Consider the following 27885-nt stretch of genomic DNA (forward strand, 5'->3'; position numbering starts at 1 on the left):
GGCTTGAGTGGAAATATAGGATATAGGAAGAAGAAAGATGTATGAGGAATGCTTTTTCCTTTGAGTCATTACAGTCTAGGCAGGAAGAAAAAAAAGAAAAATGAGAAATGTTTAATCATAATGCAGAAGATAAATACCAGCTGGCGATATTACATAAAATGTCACATAGCAGTTCAGGATTAATTACTAAATAAATACTGTTAATGGTTATTCAGGTTCCCAATATATTTTTAGTGATGTATTACTTTGGAGTTATCTGGGGATTGGTGAATTTTGTTTTGCTTTTAATGAAGATTTCCTGGCTTAGTCCAGTTTTACAGAATCTTAAATCTCCAGGATTTAAAACCTCCAGGAGTGGGTTTAGTCGTTGGGTCTAAAAGGAAAATCTATACTCTAAACTTGGTTATTGAAAAATTAATTTCTATTTATAGTATTTACTATGTGCCAGGTACTTACAGGAAGCATTCTGTATTACTCATTTAATTTTTATAATAAACCTATAGGTAGAATGTTGCCCTTATTTTACAGATGAGGGATCTGAGGTACAGAGAAGTTAAGGGAATTGCTGAAGGTAAACAGATAGAAATTAGTAGAGCCCGGATAACAATGCCAGCTATGTTAGACTCCAGAGCCAAAAGTTGTTAAAGAAAATAAATGTGTAGAAAGGCTAGATTTGAGAAAATAGCATTTATGGTTAAGTGGATTAATGGGTTTTCAATAATATGTCAGAAGCATTTTTTAAATCATGAAAGTTTTCATGTTAAATTCCGTACCATTTCCCAAAAATTAAAGTTTAATTCAGATGTGGCTAACTTCTCTTTTATTAATATTGTCAAACATTGAAATCCAGTTTTCTTTCAGTAAGTAAGAGGAACTTCTAAAACAAAAGGTGTACTTGTAATGTTATCATCTTTATCCAGAATGGTTTCTTTATTTCCAGTTATTCATGCAGCTACTTATAATTTATCAGGGACTCCAGAGTATAAATTATTTGAAAATTAGTAGATTCAACTTAAATTTGAAAAGGATAGCTTTTTAAAATATATTTTTACTGTTTATTTATTTATCTCTTTATTTCTGAGAGAGCAAACAAGCAGAGAGGGGCAGAAGGAGAGGGCAGGGGAAAGAATCTCAAGCAGGCTCCACATTGTGAGTGCAGAGTCTGACGTGGGTCTCAGTCCCATGAACCATGAGACCATGACCTGAGCTAAATCAAGAGCCGGCTTAACTGACTGAAGTCACCCAGGCACCCCTGAAAAGGATAGTTTTAACATGCTTTTGTTGTAGCGTTAATTAAAACCATCCTGGAATCATGTTCTTTGGTCTTTCTGGTCTCTGGCAATGGAGGTATTCAGATATTTTTAAAGGCACAAAGTTTATATTGCTGATCACTTCAGAATTGGCAATAAATTGCAAAGATGTATCCTAATCCATTTAGGGTTCCAGCCTGAGTCTTAAATAAAACTCATACTTGAATGTAAACCCCCAGTTAAGTAGGCCTTATCTTCACTTTTCGATATGGAACCATCCTTTATGTTGGTGATTATCATCCAAAGAATAATGATTTCCTATTTTAAGATTGGAAAAAAATGTATAGATAGATAGATATCCACATACACACTTATATATTACTATAATAGTATGCTATTATGCCATATATATAGTATTATTTTCATGTGTTATATTATACTATTTATGTATGTTATTATGTATGATAAAATGTATAATATATATATTTAAAATAGTATAAATAATCTTGGGGAGGGGAGAGGAGGTGACTGCTTCATATTTCTTTTTGAAGTTTATCATAGCAAAGCTGATAATTTTAGAGAGCGAGCATGGCAGGCTCCAAGGACATTATGTGATTTTACTTTAAGCTTTCAGTATTGGTGTGTTTCATTCCGCCTATGACAGGAAAAATGAGTAACAGATGACTGTATGTTTTGTCTGCTGTAGTAATACCTTTTATCAGTGAATCTGTCTAACCAGCCAATTATCTTCCTGTTGTCTGAAATTAAAGACCATTATATTTTCTGACAATGTAGAAATTTCTCTTCAGTTAAAATACATGTTGTCAGTGAAGTGAAAATAATGAAATTGCAGAAATTGATTGATTTTAGCTATATTACTGAATTCCTCCTCCAAAAACTCCAATCCAGATCATTTAAAATTTCTTATTAAATAGCTGAAATATCATTAGAGTATTAAAACTCAGCCTTGACAGTTTTTAGTACTTAGTAGATACTTGGTCTCTAAATTTTGACTTGAGATGTAAACAATAGAGGTAGCATATCTAGTCATTCCCCTTGTGGTAGCCAGCCTCCAAGAGGGCCCCCAATGACCCCACCTCCTGATATTCATACCCTTTGTGCAGTCTCCTCCCACGTGTACCAGGTGGGTCTGTGTGACCAATGGAATACATCAGAAGTGATGGTATGTCACTTCTGAGGTTAAGTTCTAAAAGATACTCGCATGTCCATCTCTGTCTCTCCGTCTCTCCCTCTCTCCCTCTCTCCCTCTCTCTCTCTCTCTCTCTCTCTCTCTCTCTGTCATGTCACTTGCTCTGTGGGAAGCCAGCACACTGCAAGGAACCAAAGCCTATGCCAACAGCTTGACTACAACCTCATGAGACACAGAGCCAGAACCACCCAGCTTAACCCCTTCCAGATTCCTGACCCTCAGAAACTGTGACATTTAAAAAACAACAACAATGTTTACTATTTGAGTTGCTACATTTGGGAGTGGTTTGTTAGGCAGGAATAGATACCTAGTACACACCTCCAGTAAAGCTGTTTCATTCTTCAATTCTTAGCATCTATTTTTGGTTAATTGTTCTATTAAACCTGTCATCCATTCCACTTACCTGACTGAGGCATTGAGTTGGCTGAAAAAGACCGTATTCCCCCATTTTCTACTCCAGTGTTTGGTATAATAAATATAGACTTCGAATTCACTTTTCCCATATCTGGGCCCCATAGTAGAACCTGCCTACAAGAATTGTTTTGTGACAAGGAGGCTTTTTTAGATTATTCCACAGATTCTTTTCATTTATGTGCAAAGCCACCAATTTTGTATAACTTGTAATTACCATGCAAGCGATTATGGAATTGCTGGGAAGTACTTCAAGAGAAAACAGACAGGGTAACAGCTGTTCTCAGAGAAGTCTGAGACCTTACCAAAGAAGCTCCTCGTCTAGGACTTGTAACTCAGTGATGCTTATTAATTATACTGGATAATAACAGTGTGGGTTTTTTAAAGTCATGTTTTCAGGGATTAGTTAACTATATACTCAAACCTGAGAGACAGCTTCTCAGCAAATCTGTCAAGGTCACGAATTGTACTCCAGTCTGCTCTCCCATCCCACTTTTTCTTCTCTGCTATTCTGAAAAGGAGAAAGCCATAGAAATATTCAGGTTTACGTTTGCCTTTCTGCCCTACTAAACCAATTTCAGTACTAATAATCATTTCGTTACCATCACTAATCAGACAGAAATGGAAATCATGAATAAAACAATGTGCAGTAAGAACAGTGGAATTTCAACTTTTTAAAGGTTTTTTTCCTCTTCTTTTGTCTAAACATTTTTCTGAACCTGGATTTGCCTTAGGACATTAATAGCTAGGTTGTCAATCTCAAGTTTGAGGTATAAAACTCAACACAGATGTTCTTCTTTTTTGTTTTTTTAATGTTTATTTATTTTTAATGTTTATTTTTGAGAGAGAGAGAGACAGAGCATTAGTCGGGGAGGGGCAGGGAGAGAGAGGGAGACACAGAATCTGAAGCAGGCTCCAGGCTCTGAGCTGTCAGCACAGAGCCTGATACGGGGCTTGAACTCACGAACCTTGAGATCATGACCTGAGCCGAAGTCGGACACTCAACCGACTGAGCCACCCAGGCGCCCAATGTTTATTTATTTTTTTGAGAGAGAGAGAGAGAGTGCGAGCAGGGGAGGGGCAGAGAGAGAGGGAGACAGAGAATCCAAAGTGGGCTCCGTGCAGACAGCACGGAGCCTGAAGCAAGGCTTGAACTCACGAACTGCAAGATCATGACCAGAGCCAAAGTCAGACAAAGTCGGACACTTAACCAACCGAGCCACCCAAACACCACTCAACTTAAACAGATGTTCTTGGTGAAAGGAAAACATTGATGAGTCCCTGCTGTTTGACACTATTTCTTTTAAAAGTGTAACTAAAAACTAGCCTTTTCTGTTTTGTTCTCACCATGACTTAAAAAGTAAAAATAGCCAGTTCAGGAATTGGTCTTGTCTTTCTCCATCCTAAAATGGTAGAGAGACTATTTCAAAATTTTACTGAGGATTTGCTTTTTAATTCGGAGCTGAAAAACTAGGATTCTGTCTTGGACTCAATCTTTCAAATCTTTACCCCTTTAATTCACATGCTTACACGCGCACACTCGTGCATGCACACAAACCTGTAGTATGGTCAGGAAGGTGGTTATCTTGAGATGATACCTTAAAGGAACAGGATTTATTTGGCTCTGAATATTTTCAGTATACCAGTATTATCCAAATACCCCAATAATGTCATCATTTAAAATGGTTGTAGTCAAGCTAGAAGTAAAATACAGGGCTTCTAACGCTGCTTTGAACAGTTGCCAGTTGATACCAACACAATTTAGAGCATAAGGCTAAGTGATTCCTGGATCTTGATCTTGGATAGTCTAACGAAGGAAGCATCACCTTTTCAGCACTGAAACATTCTTCTGTATTAAACCCCATTTTGCTTTATTGTCGGCGTGGGGGGAGGTTGTTTTCTGTTTTGTTTTGTTTTGTTTTGTTTTTTAAGCATAGCCATTGAATTGTGAATTTCCCTTTTTTTTTTTCAAATGATTTCCTCTTTGTGGATGATGGTGGTAAGAAAACCTAGCTCCTAAAAATAAAGAAGAAAAGAGAAAGAAAACCTGCTTCTGATGAAATAATTTCTAAACATTGATAAATGACAGTAGTTTTTAATGACTAGACTTCATTTGAAAGCTTAAATTATATAGTACTTTGCTGTGGTTTTTGAGAAAGTTTCCTCAATGCTGTATTAACACCTCATTTTTGCTTTTGGTTGTAAAATGTCCCAGGAAACGTTTCCAAGTCTGTGTAGTAAAGGAATTGTTAATGTCACTCTGTTACCTGCATCTATGATGCTCTTATGAAGTAATGACTTCAGGTCCCTCCTAGTAAAGCTGAGAGAATAGGGAAGCCAAAGACTTATCTTTCTACTCCCTTCCTGATCCTTGGACCCAACTTGGCAACCCAGGCCCTAAAGCAGATTTCAGCCCCCATTCCCTACGCACCTTCTCTCTCAAGCCTGAAGCCCACCAAGCCTGAGGGGGACAAAAAGGAAGGTGGCAGATAGCAGCTGAACAGAGACTAGAGGAAAGGGTAGAATTTGGCAGCAGGTAGAAGGGATTTTGTCTGCACCTGGTTGTGAGTGCCTCCACCCTCTTGACCCACCAATAACTGAGTGTTCAAATCACAAATAGTCATCATGTGAAAACACTTTTAGTGTCCTTTACTTATCTACAACTGCCTTGTTACATCCCTAAATATGTAAACTCATAAACTACCTGCTGGTAGTACAAGCATTCATAAGCAGAGGCAGTAGCGTGGTGGTTAAGGACATAGACGTTAGAGCCAGGCTGCCTGGATTTAAATCCTACTGCTTTAAAAAAAAAAATTTTTTTTTTTTTTAACATTTACTCATTTTTGAAAGAGAGACAGAGTGTGAATGGGGGAGGGGCAGAGAGAGAGGGAGACAAAGAACCCAAAGCAGGCTCCAGGTTCCAAGCTGTCAGCACAGAGCCCGACACGGGGCTCAAACTCACAGACCGTGAGACCATGACCCAAGCTGAAATCGGATGCTTAACCAACTGAGCCACGCAGGCGCCCCTAAATCCTACTTCTGACCACTTGCTAAATGAGTAACCTGGAACAGGTTACTTGGCCACTGTTTAATAATTTTCTCACCTGCAAATTGAAAATGATAGCCCTGCCTTATAGGCTTATAAAATTTAAATAATCTAATGTGAATATAAATGCTTACAACAATGTCTAATGCATAGTTAGCTCTACATAAGTAATTGTCCTCGTTAATGTTATACCGTGCCCCCTCTCCACTGTTGTTTCTACGTTCAGATGGCTCAAGCACCAATGAGATCTGTAGTCAGCAGGTTCCATTTATACTACCACCACCACCTTTAATGTGTAACAACTAGCAATTCTCCCTCCGCAATAGTTTTAAAAAGCAAAATGCTGATGTTTTTCTCTTTCCCAGGCCCAACACAGAGATACTTTCATTGAAGAACGCTATGGAAAATACAACATCAGTGATCCTTTAATGGCCCTGCAGAGAGACTTTGAAACACTGAAGGAGAAAAATGATGGCGAGAAGCAGCCGGTCTGCACAAACCCACTCTCTGTTCTTAAGGTGGTGATGAAGCAATGCAAGAACATGCAGGAACGCATGCTGTCCCAGCTGGCCGCGGCCGAGAGCAGGCACCGGAAGGTGGGTTCACCCAGCTGACCTGTGCCACATAAACTCTTAGGAAGACTTGATAAATAATACCAGATACTTTCTTGTCAGCTGCCAGTTTCCACAGTAAGTCAGCTGGGAGGTCTCCCGGGTGTCAAAAGCCCCGCAGCTTACCCCGGAGCCAAGAGATCAGAAAGAAAACACAAGTTATTCAAAATGTTAAATTTAGGGAGGATGCCAGACACATTACTAAAGACGGCATTCCTTCTTGATATGACACTCCAAAACACTGGCTATGTTTTTTCAGCTCTTGATCGTCCAGACTTTGGCAACAAACGGGTCTGACCAAGCTTGTAGGTGAACAGAGTGTTCCCTATTTGCTTACTTAAGTGATAAATAACAAGATGAGCAGGTATTTGGGGAATGCTGGATGAGGGAGAGAATTTACCTGACTATAAACATGGAAGCCAATAGATTATTTTCACGTGTTCCTACTTTTGAGTTTCATTGCATTTTACTTTTCGTAAAATGATAAACAGTCCCTAGGATTGTTTACTTTAAAGCTGTTCGAACCTATTAGGAAAGTGTGTGTGTGTGTGTGTGTGTGTGTGTGTGTGTGTGTGTGTGTGTGTGTGTGTGTGTGTGTTTGGCTCCCGGTCTTACAGCCCCGAGCTAGGAAGGCAGACCTGTGCTTTCCTCTACCTCATCTCATTGGAATTCTAATGCTTATGATTTTATTCCCCAACCTGTCATTTACCGCTGAAATCTGGCCTGTAAAAGGTGCTTGGCTAAAATCTACATTTTCTAAAAGTATTGGTTTAGATTTATACTAGCAAGGGAGACATCAACACATCTAGCAGGAAACATTTTATTCTGAAAAATGGGGTCAGTGGCTGCAAATTGATGAACTTTAGTTTACTTTTATGATTGCCTGCATTAGAGAGCCATCTGCTTAAAACACACCTGACAGATTGCTTCAGCATAGGTCTTGCCCATGATTTTTCTTACTCTTCACAGTGTCCAAATGAAAGGCCAGAGTAGAGATTCTTAACCATGGATGGGCCTCAGATGTTCCATGATCCTCCAGAAAATACACAGAATGCCAAAAGTTGATGCATTTTTGTAGAATGTGAATTTTTTCCCATATCTTTAATTGCATTCTCAGAATTGTCCGGGACACAGAAGAGTTTAACCTCTGGTCTAGAATGAAGTGAACTAAAGACATTTATGCCCAATTTAAAATGTATCAGTGGCGGGGGGCGGGGTGGGGGGGCGCCTGGGTGTCTCAGTCAGTTGAGTGTCCGACTTCGGCTTAGGTCATGGTCTGTGAGTTTGAGCCCCGGTCGGGCTCTGTGCTGACAGCTGGGAGCCTGGAGCCTGCTTCGGATTCTGTGTCTCCCTCTCTCTCTCTGCGCCTCCCCCGCTCATGCTCTCTCTCCCTCTCTCTCTCTCTCTCTCTCTCTCTCTCTCTCTGTCAAAAATAAATAAACAGTAAAAAAAAAATTTTTAAATGTATCAGTGCGTTTGGGTTAGTTGCCTAAATTTGGGGGCCTTTTACATAATCCTCTACGAAAGGCTTCACAGCATCCTTGTCTGATAGGCAGGCCTTTTTCCCCTTTCCTCCATGAAGCAGTTGAACTGTGCTGAATGGCTGGCTGGCCATGATGCCCATGAAAGGTATAGTGTTGGGATGATTTGTGGCTCTAGGTGATTAGGGAGAGGAAGAAGTTAAAAATAATTCAAAATTCTTTAATACTATATTTCAACGTAAGTTCCTTTAAGTGAGTGTCAAATATTTTAAATCAACCACCTGTCTTTTTTAAGTGTTTTATCAAAGTAAAACACTGACTTTGTTACAAATTCAGTAGTACCTAGGGGCTTATAATTAGAGTGTTTATTGGCCCTGTTTGCCTGAGAGAGTCCCAGTTGTTGTCTATCACCTTGGGATAGTCATTAAGAATACCCCCTTTGACTCTCAGAAGTGTTGTGGTTTGAACAGTAAATTATATGGTTACTCTGCTTATTATGAAACACAGAGTTCCCTGATCCACCTCTCCCCATTCCTTCTTCTCCTCAATATTCAGAGACAACACTTTTTTCCTTTCGACCATTTATTTTGGTTGGTAAATTCCATATTTCTAAATGGTATACCATTCCCCCCTTATCAATTGTTTTTTTTTTAATGTTTATTTATTTTTGAGAGAGTAAGAGAGAGAGAGAGAGAGAGAGGGAGCAGGGCAGAGAGAGAGGGAGAGGGGGAATCCCAAGCAGGCTATCAGCACAGAGCCCAATGCTGGACTTGAACTCACAAACTGCAAGATCATGACCTGAGCCTAAATCAAGAGTTGGATGCTCAATCACTGAGCCACCCAGGCACCCCCACCCCCTTATCAATTCTTTACACTTAAATTGCTTCCTCTCATTATAGGTGCAGATTTATCTTGCATCTTGCCTCCCTTTCCACCCTACCACCTTCCCAAAACAAACAATCCCCTTTCCTTACTCACTCTCGGTCGTATCTGCTATTCCCAAATCCTGAGACTGTCACATTCAGTTTCCTCTGAGGATAAACATCTGCCTAATGCCTGGTCAGTAGACACCTAATACTCTTTGTACAGGAATCAGGTGGAAGGGACAAATAACTCCTGGAAAATACAGATTTTGAGCCAATCTTCTTGTTTCCTATCCCTCATCTGACCTCTCCTCAGCAGCACCTGCCACCTTCAGGTTCCACACCTCTTTGAGGCCTTGCAGGGCGAATCAGCTTCCTCCCCCACACCAAAGGAGCCACCACCTCTTGCCTCCTTCCCTCCTTTAACATTTCTTGTCTGCTCCAGTCTGTCTTTGTGGGTGTTTATCTTTTCATTCCATTTCTATAATTTTAGAGGGCTCTCCAAAGGGAAAGGAGATGATCTACCACCCGTAGCCAAAAGCTTGTCTTTCTACTAAATTGAAAAGTTAGAAGTTGTTTTTGTTTTGTTTTTTAATTTTTTTTTATTAATGTATATTTATTTTTGAGAGAGAGAGACATCAAATCTGAAGCAGGCTCCAGGCTCTGAGCTGTCAGCACAGAACCTGACGCAGGGCGCGAACTCACGAACTGTGAGATCATGACCTGAGCCAAAGTCGGACGTTTAACTGACTGAGCCACCCAGGCGCCCCTGTTTTGTTTTGTTTTATTTTTAGGTAATCTCCACACCCACACCCAACATGGGGTTCGAACTTACAACCCCGAGGTCAAGAATCCAATGCTCTACTGACTGAGCCAGCCAGTTGCCCAAGTTAGGGTTTTTTTTTTAATTGGAAGGAAGTATACCAAGATGTTTTCATTTTGGTAAATGAAAACATTTTGTGTTTAAAGAGGAGTTTCATGTGCCAGAAACTTTTCTCCCTCCATTAGTGAAGAGACAGGATGAGAAATGGTCGTGGGGAGGACAGTGCTCTGTCTTAGAGGTCTGGGCCAAGGCACCTCTGAAGGAGGAGCAGAAGCTGCTGGGAAATCCCTTGCCTTTCAGAATATTGCAGTTATAGGTAGGATTATGTGGGAAATGTCCCTTTATTTTTTTTTCCTCTGTACTTTATTTTTTTGTGTTAATATAGTTTATTGTCAAGTTAGCTAACATACAGTGTATACAGTGTGCTCTTGGCTTTGGGAGTAGATTCCCATGATTCCATCGCTTACATACAACACCCAGTGCTCATCCCAACAAGTGCCTCCTCAATGCCCATCACCCATTTTCCCCTCTCCCCCAACCCCCTATCAACCCTCAGTTTGTTCTCCGTATTTAAGAGTCTCTTATGGCTCACCTCCCTCCCTCTCTGTTTGAAACTGTTTTTCTCCTTCCCCTCCCCCATGGTCTTCTGTTAAGTTTCTCAGAGCCCACATATGAATGAAAACATATGGTATCTGTCCTTCTCTGGCTGACTTACTTCACTGAGCATAATACCCTCCATTCCATCCATGTTTTTGCAAATGGCAAGATTTCATTCCTTCTCATTGCTGAGTAGTATTCCATTGTATATATGAACCACCCACATCTTCTTTATCCATTCATCAGTTGATGGACACTTGGGCTCTTTCCAGAATTTGGCTATTGTTGAAAGTGCTGCTATAAACACTGGGGTACATGTGCCCCTACGAAACAGCACTCCTGTATCCTTTGGATAAATTCCTAGTAATGCTATTACTGGATCGTAGCATAGTTCTATTTTTAATTTTTTGAAGAACCTCCATACTTTTCCAGAGCGGCTGTACCAGTTTGCATTCCCACCAACAGTGCAAAAGGATTCCCGTTTCTCCACATCCTCGCCAACATCTGTTGTTTCCTGAGTCGTTAATTTTAGCCACTCTGACCAGTGTGAGGTGGTATCTCAATGTGGTTGTGATTTGTAGGGAAATGTCCCTTTAAATTTGTGCAGTATTTGCCTCCAAATTGGGCTTAATCCTTTGGTGCCAGGATAAGTGGAATGGGGTAGGCAGGTTAATCAGAGGCCTTGTGAAAAATCTACACATAAGATCCCAAGTGTTGAGCCTTTTTACATGCAGGAAGAACTCGGAGAGTCTTTCCACCTCTTAGCTAACTGTATACAAAATGTGTATTACTGACTAAGCAAGGCACAGTGATTTGAGCTTGAGGGAAAGATCTCAGCTTTCAGCTTGCAGCTTTCCATGGTCCTGCCTTGCTTTGTCACCCACACCCATCCCCTAGTCAGAGCAAACTGCATCCTTGGAAACCTTCTCAATCCCTATAGCTAATTAGGTGCTCTCTTCTATATACATGCCATTTTGTGCATGTTGAAGTAAAGCATAGATCTTACTGTTTTCTAGCACATAGCTGACATCTCTTTTACCCTGCTAGATAATGTGATCCTTGATGGCCCTGACTGGGATGGACTGATTGATCTCTAGGCCTATCCTAAGTGCTTAGATAGGCACTTAGTATTTAATTGTATTACAAGTGTGTTTCCCTGCTATTTGGATATTATTATTTTTTAATTCTTTAAAGGTGATCCTAGACCTTGAGGAAGAAAGGCAGAGGCACGCACAGGACACAGCTGAAGGAGATGATGTCACCTACATGCTGGAGAAGGAGAGAGAGCGGCTGACCCAGCAGGTAGTTAGGTGGAGGGGCTCACAACACCATTTGCCTGGAATAGCATTTCTCAAAGATCGTTCTGCAGGGTGGAAATTAGTGTTGCTCAAAAAGAAAGGGCTTTGTGGTCAAATCTGGGAATTACTGGATTAAACAAAGTTAAATAGATTTCTAATTCAATTTGTTGGACCCTGTAGTACAGAAAAGCACACTGTGAGTCTTAAGAACAAGATAGGGTATTCTGAGTTTAGCAAATCTATGTTTTCATGGAATCTTGTTTTGACATAGATCACTCACTGTGGGACTGTCATTCTATAAAATGTACTCTGGGAACACTAGCTTCAAACTCTCAAGTATTTTGACCTAGGAATCCTAGTAAGAAATACATTTTATATCACAGCCCAATATATATACATACATAAACATATGCCTAAAACAAAAATCTGATGAAATCCCATATAACCCTTACTGGTTACAATAACCATTCTTTTTTTTTTTTTTTTTTTTTTTTTTAATTTTGATCATGGCTCATGAGATTAGTTTCCTCATCCATTGGGTCTCAGAGTTTGAAAAACACTGACTAATAGGGTTCCATCAACACTTTCCCTCTTGGTCAGAGTTTCTCTGCCTTAAATAGGGTTGGGATGATAATGAAAATAGACTGCATTTGCATAACAAGTAGCGTTTAAATGCAACTATTCTTTTTTAAGACCAGAAAGAATGATTGCCAAAGCTTTCAAAGTGATGAGCCCCGAGTAACATGTAGAAGTGTTGAATCGCTATATTGTACACCTGAGACACACAGAACACTGTGTGTTCACTCTACCAGAGTTAAAATCAATAAATCGTTCTGTTTTCATCAGCATTCAGCGCGAAACCTGGTGTATATGGCTTCCTGTTTTCTGTATCGGTGGGTTCCAATCTTCTGAGCGCTCCACAGACCTAAAACACAGATGATGGCTCATATTCCTGCCGATAACGGTACAGGAACCAGAAGTGCCTCCTCGACCATCAGGGAAAGATTAAGCCGTAGCGTGTCCATTTCCGTGGGAGGGACTGTAAGACTTCAGAAATACTGGAGCTAAGCACATGGCATCCGTGGCAGACCACGTGCCAGAGAAGAGCTAGCCAGGACACTCGCCTGCAGAGTAGTTTTGCAGCGTATCTCTTCATTTTCTCACTCTAATCACCATGTATGGCGGCCTTCTTTTCCAGCTGGAATTTGAGAAGTCCCAAGTGAAAAAGTTTGAGAAGGAGCAGAAGAAGCTGTCCAGTCAGCTGGAGGAGGAGCGCTCCCGCCACAAGCAGCTCTCGTCCGTGCTGGTGCTCGAGTGCAAGAAAGCCACCAGCAAGGCAGCCGAGGAGGGGCAGAGGGCGGGAGAGCTGAGCCGGAAACTGGAGAAGGAGAAGAGCCGGGTGAGCCAGCTGGAGGAAGAGCTGGCCGCGGAGCGGAAGCGAGGCTTGCAGACAGAAGCCCAGGTGGAGAAGCAGCTGTCTGAGTTCGACATCGAAAGAGAGCAGCTGAGGGCAAAACTGAACCGAGAAGAGAACCGGACCAGAACTCTAAAAGAAGAGATGGAAAGTTTGAAGAAGATCGTGAAGGATCTGGAGGCTTCTCACCAGCATAGTAGCCCTACTGAGCAATCCAAGAAACCGGTAACCGTATCTAAGGGCACAGCGACTGAGTCTCCTGTGCTGGTGTCTGTATTTTGCCAAACGGAAGGTTTCCAGGCAGAAAGAACCCACGGGAGCAACGTAGCCAAGGTGCTGACCACTGGGATGCCTGGCCCCACCACTCCTACTTACTCTTATGCAAAAACCAATGGCCATTTGGAGCCCGAGATACAAACTGCCAAGGAGTCGGTTACAGGCAGCAGTGTGGAAAACCAAGTGCCTCCACGAGAGAGGTCTGTGGGGTTGGCCCAAGAGAAAGCAGTGGAGAATGGCGGGTGTCCTGTGGGAATTGAGACTCCTGTCCCAGCACCTGGTCACCTCCCGTCCAGCGGGGGCTCGCTGTCTCCCAGCAGCACCGCCTCCTCCTCTCTCACATCCTCTCCTTGTTCCTCCCCAGTGCTAACTAAGCGCTTGCTGGGGTCCTCAGCCAGCAGCCCCGGCTACCAGTCATCCTACCAAGTAGGGATCAACCAGCGGTTCCATGCAGCGCGGCACAAATTTCAGTCCCAAGCAGATCAGGACCAACAGGCCAGTGGTCTGCAGAGCCCTCCATCCAGGGACCTGTCTCCCACGCTCATAGACAACTCTGCCGCCAAGCAGCAGGCCCGCAACACAGTCACTCAGGTGCTCTCCAGGTTCACTAGCCAGCAAGGGCCGATCAAGCCCGTCTCCCCCAACAGCTCTCCCTTTGGCACAGACTATCGGAATCTGGCCAGCACTGCCACCTCGAGAGGGGACACCAGCCATTCCCCTACTCCAGGGAAAGTGTCCAGTCCACTGAGCCCTCTGTCTCCGGGGATCAAGTCCCCCACCATCCCCAGAGCTGAGAGAGGACACCCGCCTCCCATCCCACCCAAAAAACCGGGCCTCACTCCCTCTCCATCCACTACCACTCCATTGACCAAAACCCCTTCCCAGGCCTCCTCCTTGGCCGCCGCAGAAGACCTAGCCGGCAGCTGCTGTTCAAATGCCGTTGTGGCTAACGGCAAGGACGTCGAGATCCTTCTGCCTACCAGCAGCTAGTCCCTAGCGGGAGGCTCCACGTCTGACATTCCACCAGATTTCGTCCAAGAGCTCAGAGTCAAACCGTTGAGTCAGATCATGTTATTTATTTTGATAGTAGCTGAAACCATCTGTATAATACATTTAGTGTGTTTCACCTTTTTGTATTTTTTTAAGTAGAAACCGAGTAGTTTGGATTTGTATGACTCACACCTTTGTACTAACGCGGGAAGGGCACCTCAAAGACATCTCCAGCTCGGCAGTCACCGACCTGTTGTGATGGAGAAAGCTAATTGAGTACCAGGTGGTGATTTGCTATTTTGGGACTAGAATCACTCAACACTCATTTTGAATTATGCAGAAAGTGGTTCGTGTAAATTTTTATTCCAGATGAACGTGTTTAAAAAGTGCCTGAAATAAGACTGCCATATGAATGTGATTCTGCAGCGAAAACACAAAATGGATCATCTAATTGCAGAAAATGAGATCCTCCGTGAATCCTGAATGTTAAAAACCAACACTGCTTTTAATCCTCTTTTGCTGTTTTTAATATAAGCTCTGTGTCCAGAAACAAGGCTGCATCAGTAGGATGGGAATCCTGAAGGTGGTTGTGGACTCCCCACAAAGCTGAGCTTTATAGAGCCCTTGAGAAACCCTCCTGAGCAGTAAGCAGCTGGGGTGCCGATTTTCTTGTACTTCTGAAAAATTAAGTCACTCCCAGTTTCCTGCATAAATTCTTGAATGGAATGAAATCACATCTCCTTTCAAAAAATGTCTTCGGGCATCTACTGTTGTGTAAGGAACTTCTGATTCCAGTCGCTATTACTTGAATAGAAAATGGCTACTCATTCTGTATAAAAGTTTTTCAACAGAATGAGATCTTTATTCTGTAATCAAAAAGCAATAACTGAAAAGTCACTCTCTTTGTAATATTATAAGTCAGAATTATACAGGTTTTACCAATATTATTACACTTCTTCTCCGAGCTGCCAACACTTGGTGTCTATATCTGTGGAACCAAATTAACTTTTCCCTAAATGGAAGAATGTGTGTGTGTGTGTGTGTGTATATATATATATATATATACACACACACACACACACACACACACATATACATATATATATATATGTATAGATACACACCCCTTTACGTGTTTAACATACACACACTTAAACACATAAATATTAGCGTGATTCTATCTTTGGAGTTTGCAATATAGCATAAAGGACGAGTAGACATGCACATTAAGATTACCTGTCACAGCAACTAGATGCAGCTGGGACCCAATCAGTCAAAGGAGGAATCTTGTCCACAGGGACGTGGGGAAATTCCAAATGAAGTCAGGTCTTCAGCATCATGAAAAACCAGAGCCAAACTCACCCCAGCATCACAAAACTCCACTGGCCAGGTCACTCAATCAAGCGCTGTAAGACAGCCAGGAGAGGGGGAGCTGTAGCAAACGGAAGTGCCCAGGCCCCCTGTGAAAGGAAAGGGCCACCCCTGTTGAGCTCCAGCTGCTTGCTGCCGTGCAATAGTGTTAGCCCAGGGTTACCAGCTCCTCCAATTTGGGGGAAAGCCAGATTTTCATAGAAACATTCTCATTTTTAAATATCAAAACAGATTCAAAGACAATTTTAAACTTCTGGTTAAACACTTGTGCAGCTGGGTTTAGCTCAGAAGCTGACAAGTTGCAACCTCATTCGTTCTAGAAACTTCCAGCATTTGCATCGTTGTGAGTTTGTGAGGACAGACACCCCCACTCTCCAACTTGTAGGCTAGTACAGCTGACAGAGGCTATAGAATATAATGAGGATCCTCGTCTTCCAAACAAGACTTTGCAACCCAGCTCAAACAAGGTGGTTATATGATTTGTCCACGGATGGAGAGGCCTTGGTGTCCTCACATACATTCTCCCTAGCCAGTGTCTACCCAGAAGCCCTGCCCTGCTATAATTTGAATCTACTTCTTCCCAATCCAATATGAATTGATGGGGGGACAGGCAGGTGATGGAAATCAATGTATAAATCACAATTGGTGTCTCCAGGGCTTACGGTTTGATTAAGGCCAATACAGAAAAAATTAAAATACTACTAATGGCCCAGGGCATCTACCAAATGATGAAGGTGGTATCTCAGAAATCGCCCAAAGCGATCATGCATGAAATTTTATTCCCACGCATAGCCAAATGAAGTGTTGATGATAAAATAGCTGAACTTTTTAAACAGGAGAGGGGGCTATAGCCCCAGAGTTTTATTACCTCTCTTGCTTTAAATGGTAATCTTAAAAGTTGCATTGTGCTCTTCCTTTGTTTTGGCATAGATATATATATAGAGAGAGAAATACTATAAGGAGGTTTATTTCTTAGGAAATGCACTGAATAATGTATTTCTTTTACAGTGTAATATGGGGGTGGGGGAAATGCAAAAGAAACGTGTATTTTTGCTAGTTGCCTATCTTCTAAGATAAATAAGCACAATATTGCAATGGATCCAATACTCCAGTTAGGTATTCTAGATTAGTATTTAAATTTGCTGTAGATTGTGTGTGTGCTAAGTAAAAGTTCCATGATTCACAATTTCGGTATTAACCCATGTTGTGAAAGCTGTGTTACTACTCAACAGATTATAATGGATGTGCGACACATAACACAAGCATTAACTAAATCATCGTTTGTAAAGCCAAATGTACCATGCAGAAGTCTTCATCCACTTTTATAGCAGACTACATTAAAACAAGTTAAATCATTCTGTCTGGGGAAAATCTAGTCTTGTTTGTACAAAGTGAAGGATGTTGCACAACAGGGCCTGTTTTGTTGGGGAAGGAGCAGGTGGTGTAGAGGAAGCACTCGTCTGTGGCTTTCAAAAACCCAAGTGAAGTCAGTGACCCATCCAGGTTAGACTCCAAAAGGAGCTGGCATATTGGTTTTCTTTAGAACCTTAGAGCTGGAAGAAGCCTTGGCAATAATCCAGTCTGTACTTTTCAAACCCTGGGGTGGGGGTGGGGGGGGGGTGGCGGTCTGGACCTGAGAATCTGAAAAAAGCTAGGCACCATCCCCAGACAAATGGATATACTAGTATGTAGAGTTTGGTTGATGGCTTCACAGGATCCAAAGACCCTGCAGCCATCCATGATTCACGTACTCTAGCTTAAGAACGCCTGATCTTGTCGTGCCCTCTCATTTTACAGGTGACTATTAAATCCCTCATCGCTCCTCTTAGTCCAGTGCTGTTGTGCTACGTCATTAGCAAGTGAGAGCTGTAGGCAGACAAAAGCACTTGAAAATCTTGTGGCGTTCAAACAATATGGATGTTTGCATATGTTAAGTTTCTAGCATTTAAGCCAATTAGTGATCATTTCAACAAACACTGGGTATGTCTTCCCGGAACAGCCTCACTGTCAGTAATGCTGCCTTGTCTTCCCCGGGTGGTCCGTCATGCCTTGGGTGGGGTTTGCTCCTCTCCCCTTTCTACACCTAGAGCATCCCTCCCTCCCACGGGCAGTCCTGCAGGTCCTGCAGGTCTGTTTGGCTCTAGACCGTGTCTCTACCTTTCCTACCCTCTTGGGGGCGGCCTCTTCTCTGCATTTAGCAGTGGAGAGTATTCTGCCAGTCTTTGGGTCATTTTCTGGGTTATTTATACTGCTATGGGTGTTATCTAGGTGTATCTGTGGGACGAAGTGAGCCTTAGGACCGTCTTGCTCCGCCATGTTCCCCAGAAGTAGCAATGCTGCCTTGTCAATTAATTTATAAAGCAGCTCTTCTGATGCTTGGTCTTTGAAACAGAACTTTAAATGTCTTGAAATGCTGGCTTCAAAATAGGATCTGTTCTCATAATTCTGAGTCCAAAGTAAGCAATGAGCATTGTTTCACGGGAGTAATTTTCATGTAATTGCTGTAAAGCCACTTGACAAAACTTAAGAGCACCCATCTGCTGCTTGCATATCAATGGCCAATTCATTGGTAAAAGCAAAGGAGAAAGAAGACTGGGCTAGCGGTTCCCAAACCTTACTGTAACCTGCGAAGCCTTCTAAGATAAGGACTCCTGAGGACTGGGCCTGGGGGCCTGCTAATGCAGGTGGTCTGAGGCTCGATCTTGAGAAACAGTGCCTCATTGCCCTTACCTGTTCTTTCACAAAACTTTGCCTCTGACCTGAGGTGATGTCTTAAACTCCTGAATCTGGTTTGCCAGAATGTCAGTGATAGTCAGAGCCAAGAGTACTTACTTGGGTCCCAGCACTGTGTTACCGCCCATGTGCAGATGAGGTCGTTGAGAACCAGAGATTGGTGTAAGGGCCCTTGGTGAGTGACAGCATGGATTAAGCCCCTGGTGCTTCCCACTTTCCACTACTTGTGTTTCCCAAATGAGTATCTCCTGAGGTGCTTGTTGGCCAGGCCCAGGGCCCGCCCTGGGAATTCTGATTCAGTAATCCAAGGTGAGGCTCTAAGATGAGTGCCTGGGCTGATTCTAAGGCTGGACCAGGTGGAACCCTGTAAGACACCACACAGCTCTTCCCACTGGCCCTATCAACCCCCACCCCCAGGAGTGGTTCTCAGACCTAACCAACGCCAGGAGACCTTTCTCAGGTCAGATATGCTGAACAAAAAGCATCTTTCTTGTTAATTCCCCTCAAGCAGCCAATGTTTCTTAAATATTTAAGATGAACCAGAAAGGTAGCTATTATGGAAAACACACATTGAACTGTGTTCCCTGCCCTCAGGGTACTCATCTTCTAGTTGAGCAAAGCAAAACATTAACACAAGAAATGTTAACAGAGACAACTGAATTATGTAAGTGGGGTTTAAATGCCATATAGGGTTATTGAAGGTAATTCTGGCAAAAGCGTTATGGTAGCACACAGAGCTCTTTGTGGGCAGATAAAAAGTTAACTAGAAAAGGAGCAAATGTCTTTTCTTCTCTCTCCAAAGCCCTGGTTTACCTAGGGTTCTGCAGTATCGCCCTGTGTTTGCATGATGCTTCAGTTGGCTTGTCTTAGTCTTAGGATGTGGTCAGAGACAGAGGCACTGGAAGTCCCCAAGAACTGAGTCCTGTTTCAGGGAGACAGACACCAGTGTGGTGTGCTTTCTGCAAAGACTTGGGGCTGGTGTAAGAAGGAGCCCCCAGGGCACAGCATCTGCAAAACATTCCCAAGTAACTTGTAGGGAAAACCTAGGAAAAGGCAAATAGAGAAAGGACCTCCTTGCAAAAATCCTGCATTACCCACAAGTGTTCCCTCTTACCCTCAAAATCTCCATAAGCAAAAGAGAGAAATGAAAACCAAACTTTGAAAAGAGCCAAATGACCTGTGCCTGGGTGGCTCAGTCGGTTAAACGTCCCGACTTCGGCTCAGATCATGATCTCACGGTTCGAGGGTTCGAGCCCTGCATCTGGCTCTGTGCTGAGAGCTCAGAGCCTGGAGCCTGCTGCTTATTCTGTATCTCTCTCTGTGTGTCTCTGCCCCCTCTCCAGCTCATGCTCGCTCGCTCTCTCTCTCTCTCTCTCTCTCTCGCAAAAATAAATAAACATTTGAAAAAAAAATTTTTTTTAAGTCAAATGAATCCTTCTGGGACACTTGCAAGTGACTTCTTGCCTTGGAGGGATATAAAAGCAACTTCTCCTCTTCTCCCCATAGCGTGAATGTTCATGCTGCCATCACACCGCAGAGCACGCGGAGTATCATGAGGCTCTCTCTGCGCCGCTGTGAAATGGTTGCCTCTGAGAAATTACTGAGAAGGTTGGCCTTCTCCCCGGGGAATCAGTCCCCTACTTAATTTGCCAAGAGTCCAACTGACTAACTCAACATGGTAGCCACTCAGGTCCCCTTCAGAAATGAAGGATTTATTGCCTGAGCTGCAGGAAATGTCAGAAAAGAGCCCTCGGGTATAAGCCCCTCAGGAATTGCCTGAACTGAAAGGAATCGGCTTGACCAGGGTCACCTCTCCTGTAAGGGGCAGCTGCTGTCCAAAGACTGATTGGCATGGAGTATAAAGACCTGGCCCCCCCATCCCAAATCTAGACCACTCTGCAGGGTCGTTCCCTAGTTCAAAACCCCTGTAGGGTTGGCTGAGCCCTTTATTGAGACTAACGCAGCTCAGCCTTCCCTCCCTTCTTCCTCCCCCCTCTCCCTCTCTTCCCTTCCTGTGCATCTCAAAGGTGTGTAACCACCCCCCACCCAGCCTCCATCTCAGACTCTCCTCTGTCCCTTTAGGTCACGATCAAGTCCTCCAAAGGAGGGCAGGCACATTTTCTGAGTATTTTATTTGGTGCCAGGGCATCTCCTATGTTACCTGATTTAATCGAAGCAGGGATTCCTTCTTGACCCACAAGGTAATTAAGGCCGACTGAGGCCCAGTAAATTGCCTCCGGCCCTGCAGCAGAGCAGGGCTGAGATTCAACGACACAGGTGGGATTCAAACCTTCGCCTGTTTGGCCTTCAAGTCCACTCTCCTTCCACTGGCCACACAACAGTCAAAACAGTAATAATAGGGGCTCCTGGGTGCTTTAGTCAGTTAAGCATCCGACTCTGGGTTTCGGCTCAGGTCACGATCTCACAAGATTCATGAGTTCCAGCCCAGAACCAGGCTCCGCGCTGATGGCGTGGAGCCTGCTTGGGATTTTCTGTCTCCCTCTGTCTCTGCTCTTCCCCCTCTTGCACTGTCTCTGTCTCACTCAAAATAAATAAGTAAACTTAAAAAAAAAAAAAACACTAATACATTTGGGGAGTTAAGAATACTAGCCTATTGTCAGTCACCCCCCTAAGTATGAATCCACCGCTTAGCCAGCTTTTGAGACTTTCAGTAGGAACGAGAACCTGAAGGAATGAGCGTTTTGGTGAAGAGAAAGCAGAGGGATGATTTGCCTACACACATGAAGTCCTCAAATGTTAGAGCTGGCAGGAAGCTTAGAGACCCTTGATGCTAGCTAGCTCTGTCATATTACAGAGGAGAACGAGGCCCAGAAAGGTCAGGTGAGTTGCTCAGGTTTCCAGGTCTAGTTGATGGCAGAGCCCAGACTGTAGTCAGGCCCCCCACTCTGAGCCTGCGCTGACTGCTCCTCCCTGAGCTGACCTGGAAGCAGGAATCCCTGGCCCAGCCCTGGCTGCTCCCTCCGGCACTCCCTCCTTCCTCTCACCTGCTTCTCCACAGTGTCTGGGCTTTGATCTTGTTCACCTGGGCTGCCCCATATTCCAAGCTTCATCCTCTGCCCACTGGCCTAGGGCTGCCTGCCATACCTGTTGCCACAGAAATCCCGTCCTCCTGCCCCTGAACCGGTTTGACAGCTGAGGTGAGGCCGGGAGTGGGGAGGATGGTAGAGCTTCTGTTCCCAGGCTGTGCTTCCATCTGTCCGGCATCAGTTCTGAGAAGCACTTGCTCACAAGGCATGTGCTCTCAGGTACGGACAAGAAGCCACTGAAGCCACAAGCATCTATCTCCTTGTACCTCCTGCCACGCCCGCTGGCAGAGGAGGGCAGCCGACTGCTGAGGGAGAGAGACGCCTCTTCCTCTAGGCCTCCTTCCCCACCTGAACTCAAAACCCACGGCTGGCTCTCCTGGGAAGGGCCTTTTGCGGGCTCAGAAGACTTGCCCATCTCCCTTCTCAGCCAGGCCCACTCTCCCGCTCCCCCAGTGCAGCCAGCCCAGAGCAGAGCCTTCCAGGACCGTTGGGGCCTCAGAGCAGACAGGGTGTCCTCAGGGTGGCAGGGTGGTTTAGAGTGGTGACCACAGCATACAGGCCCCTTCTTCATCCCTAGCATGTTTTCCCTCTCCTGAGTCTTGGTGAGTCAGCAGCACCGGGCCACACACAAGGCTCCCATTCAGGCCTCATGTTCCTTCTGCTCTCACTCCCTTCCTCTCTCTCTCATTCTCTATGTGGGCCTTATTCTCACCATGGGAAAGCTCTGCTCCCTGCCCTGTGCCTTCTCCTCTCCACCCCAACACCGGGTGCACTGCCCACCCCCCCCCCCAACACACACGCCCGCATTCCTTATCCCCACCTTCTGGGAGTTTGCAGTCCCTGCTGGATACAAACATAAAGAAGGGAGAACAAAATGTAAATGTCAAACTGTTAAGTCCTCAATCACATATTTTCAACCGGTGTTTGTTGCTGCTGGCTCTGTGCAGGCTCTGAGCTATGCTGATCACACACACACACACACTTGCTGTGCGTGTCAGCCATTTATTCACCGTATGTTTATTAAGAACCAACTCCGTGTCAAGCCTCATGCTAAGGGCTGGAATTTACGCTCCGATGGGGGGAACGAATCTAGCAGATGGGACATCTCAGGGCAGGGCTCGGAAGCATGCAGCAGGTGTCCCCGAGAGAGCGGGAGATGGGGCCCAACCCGCCGAAGAAGTTCAGCACAGCAGGGAAATTTGTGGGTCCAGAGGCACACAGAAGGGAGAAGGATCCCGGTTTGTAATGACAGGGGTGTGCGTACATTGTGTGCCTAAGATAAGGGGAGGCAAAGGCTTGACGGAGCAAGAAAGCAGCTCAGAACGAGAGCTTTGCCATTCTGGGGTAGCCTCGGGCAAGTCGATCAACCTCTGCTAGCCTCCGGGTCAGCATCAATACAATGAAAATCTGAGCACCTCCCTCTTAGAGTTTTGTGAGAATTCGGTGCGATGAAGCAGGCAAGGGCCCGGCACACAGTGAGAGCCCGGCGGAAGACTCGCTGCCTTTATGGCGAGAGGCAGCGGGTGGAAGGGCGGCCCGCGGACTGCGTGTCTGGAAGGGAAGCTGGGTGGCTCCCACGCAAGGCTGCTCCGGGCGACGGGCAGCCCCGCCCTCGGTCCGAAAGCTGAATCGCTGGCGCCCCCTGGCGTTTCAGTCGCTGTGATTCTCGGGGCAAAGGCAGGGAGACGCTGCGCGAGCAGGGATACGTCCCCTCCCGGTGCTGGCGCTCAGCCGCCTCTCTGATGGGGACGTGCGCGGCACACAGCGGCAGTCCCCCTCCCGGGGCACGCGTGGAAGCCCGAAGTAGTAGAATGGGAGAGAATAATGGAAGCCACCCTGACGGTTGTGAGCCTTAAATGAGCAAATCCAAGACTTCACACACTAGTCGGAGCAGAAGCAAACCCTCAGCAAGAGACAGCTGTTAGGATTATGTAAATCCTAGAACAGTGACTGGCACATAATAGGTGCTGGATAACTATTTGTTAAACAGGGGTCAGGATGACTCTATCAACATTTACTTATTCATCCATTCATCCATTTAATTATGCTTCCAAAATGTTTACTCCTCCTATACGGTCGATGCTATAAAAAACAAGTCCTTAATAAGGAGCCCAGTAAGTAAGCAAGAGCCAGCGATCGATGGAAGGAAAACAAAGACGTTTCATTCATTCAGACATCCTGCTAGGTACCACACTCGGATAGGCACTGGGATGAAGAAACCAGTGAGTTACAGGACTTTAGGGGGGTCGAATGCTGGTGAGAGAGACAAACGTAAAGGAACGTGTTATGTGGACTATGATAAAAACAGGAAGAATTTAGACTCTCGTTGGTGAGCCAGTGGGAGCTTGAATTGAGGCATCATGAGCAGAAGTAGATTGACCATGGAGCTAATGGTTTAAGCTTCAAGGACCATCGCTGGCATGGCACCTTTCCAACCCTGAAGGGCCCAAGGAATGTGTTCGTATGGTCATACGTTTTTATAAAATTTGCAAAAGTAAGATACCTTCACTGCAATCGGTTAAGACTGCTGTCTCTCTTCATTCTGACTTCTCCTATATCATACTTTCCCCTATACTGGGTAACCTTGGAATGGTGGCCACAAGCATTTTTGGAATTCAGCTAAAGGGGACTATTTTTGAGTGAAATACATTTATGTGGTTTGCAATCGCTTGCATGTATGGTTGAGTTTTTGCCATCCCAGTGTCGGAATGACTTCCAGAAATGCTCCCGTTAGTCACCATGCTGCCTTGCTTTGCATAACGACATGAAGAAGTAGCACCAAAGGTTTTATTGCTATTGACATATTCTATAGCACCTGGCACTGAAAGTAAAGTGAGAAGTGGGGTGGAAACAAGGTTTTAAATGAATGGAGCTAGAAGCTGGTCTCTAGAAATTCATCCAGTTATTCTGTGTGTAAAATCATAATGGGTAATTAATTTCTCATCAATCTCCAGTCAAAAGAAAAGTTTTCTCTTGCCAGGGAAATATTTAATAATGCAATGCACACAATTATAAATGCACCATAAATATGAAGATGTAATCAAAGAGTATGGAGTCAAAAGATATGTTTGGGTGTTTTTAAATGTTAAAGAGTCCTGCTTCTTTTTGTTTTAAGTTTATTTATTTATTTAGTAATCTCTATACCCAATGTGGGGCTCAAGCTCATGACCCCAAGATCAAGAGTCACATGATATTCTGACTGAGCCAGCCAGGTGGGTGCTCTGAAAGTTCTGCTTCTGACCAAGATGGAAAAATGGGGAGTGGATTTAGTCTCTAACCTAAACCAACTAAACACTGAGCAAAACATATTGAACAACAATTTTCAAGACACTGGACTTTAGGCAAAAAAAGGACTGAAACAGGAAACAAAGTGAATCCTATGATTGTCCCAGCAGTGAGGGGTAATCAAGGCATGGCCGGGCAATCTCCCTCAGTTGAGGTAAAGCTGGGAGTTGGGAGGGAAGAGTATTGGAGATAAGAAAGCTATAATGACAGACATCTCCAGAGATCTTCAGAGCTGCCCCCCACCCAGAATCTTCAACTGAATACTAATCAACACGTGCATGTGAGGAAACCACCCCAAAGGAGAAGATAGAACAGTACTCAGAGCTCACATGACACTAGGAGTTTCTGTCCTCCGCAGCCAGACTGACAAAGCTCATAATTCACAGAACATTGAATAGAGTGCCCAGAAGGTTTTTGTCTCTGTGTGGGCCATAATTAACCCTAGACTTAAGTGCTGCTCTGCTCCCATCTAAAAAAAAACAAAAAACAAAAAACTTTAAAAGCTAGGACTCCAGTGCAGCACATATACTAAAAGCAAGACTCAAAAGAATCAGACTATATCCCAGGGGCCTGGGTGGCTCAGTTGGTGTCCGACTCTCGATTTTGGCTCAGATCATGATCTCGGGGTTCATGAGTTGGAACCCTACATCGGGCTCTGTGCTGGCAGTGCACAGCCTGCTTTAGATTCTCTCTCTCCCTCTCTCTGCCCCTCCCCCTCCTGGTGCACTTGCATGCGTGCACTCTAACACTCTCACTCTCTCAAAATAAATAAATAAACTTAAAAAAAAATTGCATTCCAGAACAAAGCTTAAGAATTTGCAGGGGCGCCTGGGTGGCGCAGTCGGTTAAGCGTCCGACTTCAGCCAGGTCACGATCTCGCGGTCCGTGAGTTCGAGCCCCGCGTCGGGCTCTGGGCTGATGGCTCAGAGCCTGGAGCCTGTTTCCAATTCTGTGTCTCCCTCTCTCTCTGCCCCTCCCCCGTTCATGCTCTGTCTCTCTCTGTCCCAAAAATAAATAAACGTTGAAAAAAAAAAAAAAAAAGAATTTGTATAGAAAATCAGGAGTGCCTAAGTGGCTCAGTCAGTTAAGCAGCCAACTCTTGACTTTGGCTCGGGTCATGATCTCACAGTTTGTGAGTTTGAGCCCCACATCAGTATTCTCATTTTCTCCCTCTCTCTCTTCCCTTCCCCCCCCCAAAATAAATAAATACATTTCAAAAAAAATAAGAATTTGTATAGAAAAATAAAAAGTTGTATACCCAAAAGTTAAAATTTGCAATGTGTAGCATCCAGTAAAAAATTGACAGGCATGCAAAGCAGCACAAAAATATGGCCCATAATTAGTAGAAAAATCAATCGACTGAAAATTAGCCAAAAATGACACAATGCTAGAATTATTAGACAATTATATTAAAACAACTATGTTAGCTGCATTAAGTTTGTTAAAGATATTAAAGATATAGAAAAGATCCATATCAAGCTTCTAGAAATTAAAGCCACACTATCTGAGATGAAAAAAAAAGTTGGATGGTATTAATAGCAGATTATACATTATAGAAGAAGCAATTGGTAAACTTGAAAAAATTAGCAATAAAAACCATCCATAGTGAAACATAAAAACAAGTTTTTTAACAATGAACAGAATACCATTTAAGACAAATTCAAGTACCTAATATAAGTTTAATTAGAGTTCCTGAAGGAAAAAGAGCATAAAGTTTACTCTCAGTGAAAATAATTTTTTTGGAATGTGGCTATTGTAATTACCAATCAGATTCAATGTCTGATGCCACTGGTTGTGTATAATCATGTCCCAGCATTTGGTTTTGAAAAAAATAAATTCAGAATTTTTGAGTGGAAAAAAAAAGATTCAGAAAAAACATCTGACAAAATTCAACATCCATTTCAGGTAAAAATTCAATAAACCAGGAATAGAAAGGAATTTCCTAAACCTGATAATGGACATTAAGAAGAAACCTACACCTTACATCAAATTTAATTATGAAAGACTAATGCTTTCCCCTAAGGTTAGGAATAAGGCAATAATACTCATGTTCTATAATGTTCTATTCAAACATTACATTGGAGGTACTAGCCAGTGCAGTAAAACAAGAAAAAGAAACAAAACTTATCCAGATTGGAAAGGGAGATGTAAAACTGGCTTTATTTGCAGACATAATTTTCTAAGTATAAAATCTAATGGATTGTTTTTTTATTCACTTTTTTTTTAATTTTAAGTAATCTCTATGCGTAACATGGGACTCAAACTCACAACCCCAAGACCAAGAATCACATGCTCTACCAACTGAGGCAGCTAGACACTCCTAATGGATTCTATTTTTTAAAAAAGAAAAAGAGGGGCACCTTGGGGGCTCAATTGGTTGGGCATCCAAGTTTTGATTTGGGCTCAGGTCATGATCCCAGAGTCATAGGATCAAGCCCCATAATGGGGCTCTGTCCTGAGCATTGAGCCTGCTTAGGAGGATTCTCTCTCTCTCTCTCTCTCTCTCTCTCTCTCTCTCTCTCTCTCGTCTCTCTTTCTAAAAAAAAATACTAGAACTAATAAGTGAGTTTAGCAAGGTTGCAGAACAGAAGATATTCTTTATACTAGCAATGGAAATAGAAATTAATAATCAATACCACTTATAATAGCATCAAAATTTAAAAAATTTTTTTAACGTTTATTTATTTTTGAGACAGAGAGAGACAGAGCATGAATGGGGGAGGGTCAGAGAGAGGGAGACACAGAATCTGAAGCAGGCTCCAGGCTCTGAGCTGTCAGCACAGAGCCCGACGTGGGGCTCGAACTCACAGACCGTGAGATCATGACCTGAGCCGAAGTTGGCCGCTTAACCAACTGAGCCACCCAGGCGCCCCTAGCATCAAAATGTTAAAATACTTAAAGATAAATTCAACAAAATATGTGCAAGACTTGTACTCTGAGAACTACAAAACGTTGCTGAATCTGAAGAAGACTTAAATAAATGGAGAGATATACTATATTCATGGATCAGAAGACAATATTGCTAAGATGTTAATTCTCCCCAAATTGCTCAGTCGATTCACAATGCAATCCCAATCAAAATCTCAACAGCCTTCTTTTATAGAAATAGATAATTCTAACTTTTCTTAAATGTGAAGAGCTTTATAGTCAAAATAACTTTGAACAATAAGAGCAAAATT

General features: G+C 43.5%; 2 protein-coding genes across 3 annotated transcripts in view; one reads left to right on the forward strand and one right to left on the reverse strand.

The window, feature by feature from the left end:
* CTTNBP2NL (CTTNBP2 N-terminal like) overlaps positions 1 to 16996 on the forward strand; it is a 52918-nt gene extending 35922 nt beyond the window's left edge. For both annotated transcript variants that reach the window (XM_006935000.5, XM_003990464.6), the window contains exons 4-6: positions 6283 to 6513; positions 11487 to 11594; positions 12789 to 16996. In XM_006935000.5, coding sequence (XP_006935062.1) covers positions 6283 to 6513; positions 11487 to 11594; positions 12789 to 14270 — 1821 coding nt within the window. In that variant the 3' untranslated portion in view covers positions 14271 to 16996. The remainder of the gene's footprint in view (positions 1 to 6282; positions 6514 to 11486; positions 11595 to 12788) is intronic.
* The window catches only part of ST7L (suppression of tumorigenicity 7 like), a 137620-nt gene continuing 112428 nt past the window's right edge, over positions 2694 to 27885 (reverse strand). Inside the window, exon 15 of the mRNA XM_045033293.1 lies at positions 2694 to 3382. Within this exon, the coding sequence (XP_044889228.1) occupies positions 3329 to 3382 (54 nt within the window). The 3' untranslated portion in view covers positions 2694 to 3328. The remainder of the gene's footprint in view (positions 3383 to 27885) is intronic.

This window comes from Felis catus, chromosome C1, assembly GCF_018350175.1.
Source record: "Felis catus isolate Fca126 chromosome C1, F.catus_Fca126_mat1.0, whole genome shotgun sequence".
NCBI classification, from domain to species: domain Eukaryota; kingdom Metazoa; phylum Chordata; class Mammalia; order Carnivora; family Felidae; genus Felis; species Felis catus.